This window comes from Peromyscus leucopus, chromosome 4 (genome assembly GCF_004664715.2).
Source record: "Peromyscus leucopus breed LL Stock chromosome 4, UCI_PerLeu_2.1, whole genome shotgun sequence".
Taxonomy (NCBI): domain Eukaryota; kingdom Metazoa; phylum Chordata; class Mammalia; order Rodentia; family Cricetidae; genus Peromyscus; species Peromyscus leucopus.
The window spans coordinates 2,318,296-2,324,683 of record NC_051066.1 but is presented as its reverse complement, the minus strand read 5'-3'; the positions used below and the strand labels follow the sequence as shown (position 1 = coordinate 2,324,683).

General features: G+C 39.7%; 1 protein-coding gene across 1 annotated transcript; it reads left to right on the top strand.

Annotated features, from left to right (window-relative positions):
* The first annotated feature begins 4,564 nt into the window (after positions 1-4,564).
* Positions 4,565-5,503, top strand: LOC114686047 (olfactory receptor 1L6-like). Its single transcript, XM_028860694.1, has one exon. The coding sequence runs from the start codon at positions 4,574-4,576 to the stop codon at positions 5,501-5,503; it is 930 nt and encodes a 309-aa protein (XP_028716527.1). The 5' UTR covers positions 4,565-4,573.
* Positions 5,504-6,388: the final 885 nt, after the last annotated feature.

Genomic DNA, 6,388 nt, shown 5'->3' with positions numbered 1-6,388 from the left:
ACTGCAAAAAGAAATTCTGATAGGTGAAAATTGTATTTCAGACTAACTTGCATTTTCTGGTTAGCAATGGGGATGAGCATGTGTCCATCAGCAACTGTGTTACAGGAGTTTTCTGTGGTCAGGGGTTTATATTTTAGTTTTGCCCATGATCCCTTCTAGCACAATGTTCAATATTCAGAGTATAATATTCTGCCATTCTTCTAGACTTCATTTCTTGATTAACATCCCATTGTAGAACTTCAAAATATCCTCCTTCTTTGGGATAAAACTTATTTTTCAATTTAAAGTTTTTACTTGTAGTTTATTTTTCTGGGTTTTCTGAGTATGTGTGAGTTAGATAGACTCTTTTTTTCAAATAGTCAGCTAACTGTCATAGCACTAATGTAGTGCTCTAGTTGTCTTCTGTTGCTATTAAAGGAATTCTTGCTATCTATTAAGGCTAGGCCAAAATGTCTTTCCATGTACAGATAGAGATACATGTAGTTCATTATAGTGGTTGGTTGATTTATTTTCTCTGTGAATGCCCTTACTGTTTTATTTTATTTTACTTTTGCATGATTTAATTTGTGATTGAGAAAGTTTCTTGTTGTTATTACATTTTTTTTAAATTATCTTGTCCATTCTCAGGCATTTGCTACTCTAGATAAATCTTAGCACAACTCTCTCAAATTCCATTAAACGTTCCTTTGGAGTTTCATTATATATGCACTGAATTTTCACAATTTGAGAAGAACTCGTGTTCTCAAATATCCTTTCTCTCGAGATCATGATGGGAAAACATACAGAGACAGCCAGCCAAACTAGTGGAAACACATGAACTGTGGACCAATAGCTGAGAAGTCCCCATGGTACTGGACTAGGACTTCTGGATAGGTGAGATGGTTGTTTAGCTTGAACCGTTTAGGGAGCCCCCAGATAGTGGGATCGGGATCCATCCCTGATGCATGAGCCGGCTTTTTGGAGCCCAGTGCCTATAGTGGGACACCTTGCACACCCTTGGTGCAGGGAGAAGGGGCTTGGACCTGCCTCAACTGAATGGACCAGGCTCTACTGACCTCCCCCCATGGTCTTTGCCATGGAGGAGGTGCTGGGAAGGCCGGGGGCAGGAGAAGGGAGAAGAGGGGCATCTGTGGTTGGCATGTAAAATGAATAGAAAATGTCTTAATAATAAAAATTTCTTAATAATAAAAACCTTTCTCTTTAGATATATGTTATCTTCATTTTTTTAGCTCTTCAATTTGTGTTCTGTTGCACTTCGGAGAACTCTTATTCATTCCTTTCCTTTACCTCAGGCTTGTTCTCAAGTGTTTCTCTGCTTTTTTTTTATGTTGTCATTTAGAGTTTTCACAAATTATTTTTTGTAATTCAGAAAGTCTGTTAATGTCTTTAGACTTACCTTAAATCTGAGCACCTGGGTGAAGTCTTGATGGTTACAAAAGGTTGTTATCTTGGATTTTTCAAAGTGTACAATCACATTATCTGAAAAGATGGCAGCTTCACCTTTTTTAACATTGATGTCTCCTGTATCTTTAGATGTCTGTACTGCCTTCATCTGTTATCTGAGCCAGAGAGCTCAACAGTGCCAGCAGGTACCATCCTTGTATCTTGTTTCCTAAATATTAGAGTAGCATGTACTCTTACACACTAAACTTTATGTTCCTACACAAATGTTTAGAATGAGAACGTCACAGCAGCCTTTTTTATTCTTTGACAGTTTTACACACATGTGCTGAGTTTGGGGCATTTCACTTTCTGTCTCCCTCTCTCCTTTCCCCTGTCCCACTGAACATTTCTCCTTCCCAAAAAGCCCTCTCATACTTTAATGTCCTTTCGGTTTTGACCCACTGAGTTGAACTGATAGTTGCCTGCATGGCCATGAATGTAATGTTATTTGTCACAACATGGGAAACTTTTCACTGGCTACATCACTGAAGAAAATGACTCCTCCTCAGTACCCTTTAGCTTCAGATAGTCCCTCATGAGTTCCTCCCACTGCATGATGAAATGGTAACAGGTCTATTCTTGTGCAGGTATCCACAGCTTCAAGGGTACAACGTTCATGTTATAGCCATAAAGCACTGTTTCCTGGCACTTTTCCCAACCCTTGGCTCCTACATTCTTTCTGACCTATCTTCCATGATGTTCCTGATCTTGGAGGGAGTAATACAGGTGAAATGTGTAGGGCAAATGACCCCACATTCATCTAGTTTCTGCACTATGACCAGCTGTGAGTTTCGCTAGTTAACTGCCGCCCACTAAAAAAAGAAGTGTCTCTGATGAAGGCTGAAAGTAGAGCCAATATATGTCTAGTCATTAAGAAAGCAATTTGATTCTGTGTTTTCTTATGCAGTTGTATCCACAAGATGCACAGAGTGAGTGAGCACAGACCCTCGCTGCTCAGGAACACATGTGATGTACGTGCGCACACAGCTCAGACATCCATGTTTGTTCACCTACTGTATTATAAACCGTGTACATACATCCATCTGGTGAACTGTCTACCAGATTTCTGATTGTTCTTCATGTGATCTAACACATTATAACACTTCCAGCACCCAGGAAGCTTCAGGGTTTTCTAGACATTGTGCCTCATTTATGGCAGCATTGATGCATTTATTAATAATTTAACATGTACAAAACCTTATGTCCATTGTTATCAATGCCAGCTTTTTTAAGCATCACAGCTAGTTTTGAATGTTGTGGCCCTAACCCCACTTTCCAGTATGATCTTTGGTCTTCACTGTACATGTTTACATAACTCAGTGGTGTTGGAGGGTTTTTCGGGGGGTAGGGTTCTCTGTTTTTGTTTTGTTGTTGTTATTATTGTTGTTGTTGTTTGGAATATATACATTATGTTATAAAATAAAAATCATTTTTGTGGTAAAAAAAAAGAAAGCTGCCGGGCGGTGGTGGCGCACGCCTTTAATCCCAGCACTCGGGAGGCAGAGCCAGGTGGATCTCTGCGAGTTCGAGGCCAGCCTGGGCTACCAAGTGAGTTCCAGGAAAGGCACAAAGCTACACAGAGAAACCCTGTCTCGGAAAAAAAAAAAAAAAAAAAAAAGAAAGCAATTTGACCTTGTGCCTATTTAGCAAAACAACAGTAGTAAGTTCTCCCATAGGGGCTATGACCTTCCTATCACAGTCTATTAACTAGTTTATAGTTCAAGTCATAAGTTCCCTCCTGTATAGTGGGCCTCGAATCAGAAAGCAGTTGGTTGCTCCTATAATAGCAATGACATCATTGCACTGCTGGCCATATCTTACTGGAGAGATCATTAATGGAAGTCATAGACTTCAAGAAAAGTAGGACTGTTGATGGCTCTTCTCCCATAGCAGCTTACACAGCACCTAGCAATGTGAAAGGTAGCCAGGACAAAGGAGTCTTCCATTTCAGATTGAGTTTTATTTCTCAGTGTGTTGCAAGTCAAGTATGCAGTATCTCTAGCAAAATGGTGACAGGGTCTAGTTCTGGTGGGCAATCAAAAACATTGACAATAATCTATAATGCTTGGAGGGTTTCTGGGGCCTCCTTGACCAACAGCTTGCATTGAGATATCCCACACCTGCTGTGGGACTTTCATTTGATAATATTTTGCTTCTAAGAGGAGCATTATTCAATTCACATATTCAGGGTGTCTTTGTTCAAAGTTTTTTTCATTATGATTTTAACAGACTCACAGAAAGGAGGTTTCCATAGGGTTTTATATACATCCTTAGTTTTGTTTAACCTTTGTTCCACTCTTTCGTCTCCCCTAGCCCTCTGCCCTCATTCTGAATTAAAATTTTCCACACCAAGTATTCCCTGATCATCAGGTTTATACACATGTGTTCTGTTAATTCCCCTCTCTTTGTAATGGCCTCTTTATATCTTCAAAGTAATCTTGTAGATAGGAAAAATAATATACTTAAAGACATACTATCAGTATCATAGATAGAAGCTTGTACTCCTCTTGCGTGACATCCTTGGAGACAAAGTTCATAATTAAAGAGTCCAGATTATAACATCCAAAAACACCTAAGTAAAAGTTAATTTTTTTCCTCTGCAGATACAAAAAATGTCATCTGAATTCTGGAGACTTCACAGAGCATGGATGAATTCTGATGCCCATTTGCCTACTTTCCCCACTGGGATCGTCATCTCCAAAGCTATGGGAAGAAGAACATGAATGGGAGGACCTCAGTGATGAAGATCCTTGGTATGAAAATTAACTACCTCAAAGAAAACACAACAACTTCTTATCCTGGAAAGAAAATGAGGAGGCTAAGGACTTGGTCAAGAAGCCACCTGAGACAAATATACAGAAGTCAAAAGAACTCAGGTAAATTAAATAACACAGACATTACCAACTAGGTGTGAGAAACCTTCTGCTTGTAATTTAGTAACAGAGTTGTCTCTTTGTGTTTCCTTGCTAGATGTTCTTTCAATATATTTTTCTGTCAATTCCTAATAGTCTCTAATCATAACAAATAGTAATGAGGTTTTTTTTTTAAAAAAAAAAGCCTTGAAGTTAAGGAAGAATTACCTCTCACATCTTCCCGACAACTTCTCCAAAATCTATCCAGAGACAGAGATATGAACAACCACAGCAGCAGCACCTTGGACTTCATCCTGCTGGGTCTCTCTTCCAACCCCCAAATGCAGAAACCCCTTTTTGCCATCTTCTTCATCATGTACCTGGTCACCGTGGTGGGGAATGTGCTCATCATCCTGGCCATCCGCTCTGACTCCAGGCTCCATACCCCCATGTACTTTTTCCTCAGCAACTTATCGTTCATGGATATCTGCTTCACAACAGTCATTGTGCCCAAGATGCTAGTGAACTTGCTCTCAGAGACAAAAACCATCTCCTACGTAGGATGTCTAGTCCAGATGTACTTCTTCATGGGCTTGGGGAACACTGACAGTTATCTGCTGGCCTCCATGGCCATTGACAGACTGGTGGCCATCTGCAACCCTTTACATTATGATGTAGTGATGAGACCACGACGCTGCCTCTTCATGCTCCTGGGTTCTTGCACCATCTCCCACCTACATGCCCTGTTCCGTGTCCTTCTCATGTCTCGACTCTCATTCTGTGCCTCCCATGTCATTAAGCACTTTTTCTGTGACACCCAGCCTGTGCTGAAGCTGTCCTGCTCTGACACATCCTCCAGCCAGATTGTGGTCATGACTGAGACACTAGCTGTCATTGTGACCCCCTTCCTATGCATCCTCTTTTCCTACCTGAGAATCATTGTCACTGTGCTCAGGATCCCCTCTGCAGCTGGGAAATGGAAAGCCTTCTCTACCTGTGGCTCCCACCTCACTGTAGTGTGCCTGTTCTATGGGAGTATCATCTATGTCTACTTTAGGCCTCTGTCCATGTACTCAGTGGTGAAGGACCGGGTAGCCACTGTTATGTATACAGTAGTGACTCCTATGATGAATCCTTTCATCTATAGCCTGAGGAACAAAGATATGAAGAGAGGTTTAAGGAAGTTAATGGGAAGAGTTCACTCATAGAAAGATCAAAATGAGAGAATGGAGAGATGCCTCAGTAATTAAAAGCATGCAGTTGCAGAAGACATGAACTCAGTTCCCAGTACCCATGTCAGGTATCTCACAATGGCAAGTAACTCCAGCTCCAAAAGATCAACATGCTCTTCTGGCCCCTGCAGGTGCCACATGCACATACTCATACACAGACATATACATAAAACTCATAATTTTAAAAGAAAGGTCATTAGCATATTATCATATGTATTATCATAGTTAGTTGATTATCTAAGACATCGATAGGTTATTCTTCCTTTCTATACATTTTTCTCATAGGTGACATTGGATTCCAGTAAATCATTGGCCTGAAAACAAAATATTTGGTTTCTAACAATTGTTTTAGCAAAATGCATGTTTAATACCAAATCATATCCTACTGGGTGCCCAGTTTTTTATCAATAGTCTAATGTCATGGTGGTACAATAATTATTTTGTACAAATAACACTTCAATACTTTTGAAAATGCACACAGTCAAGGAGTTACAGATTACTATTAGTTTTCAGGTTAGGAATACATGCAGACTTAAAGTAGAGCTTTTAAAAAAAGACTTATAACAAGAAGTTGCAAAGGAATGGGACTGGCCATTTGACAGTGCTTCCTTCAAAAGATGAAGAAATGGTCAGAGTATTTCTAGTAAAGCAAAACTTTCCTAATGTAGAATCAATAAACATTGAAGTAAAGCTTTGTGAGCCTTCTTCAATTTTGGTAAAGAAATCACAGCCAGAAAAATAGAGAAACTATAACACAGTATTTATTTTATTTATTAATATACAAGTATCAGAACACTGTAAACTCTCCATATCCAATTCTCTCTCCTACATTTGTAATTCTTCCTTTCTCCTCAAGTCCAG

Coding starts and splice junctions, on each gene's coding strand:
- LOC114686047 (XM_028860694.1), top strand. CDS start 4,574: ATGAACAACCACAGCAGCAGCACCTTGGACTTCATCCTGCTGGGTCTC.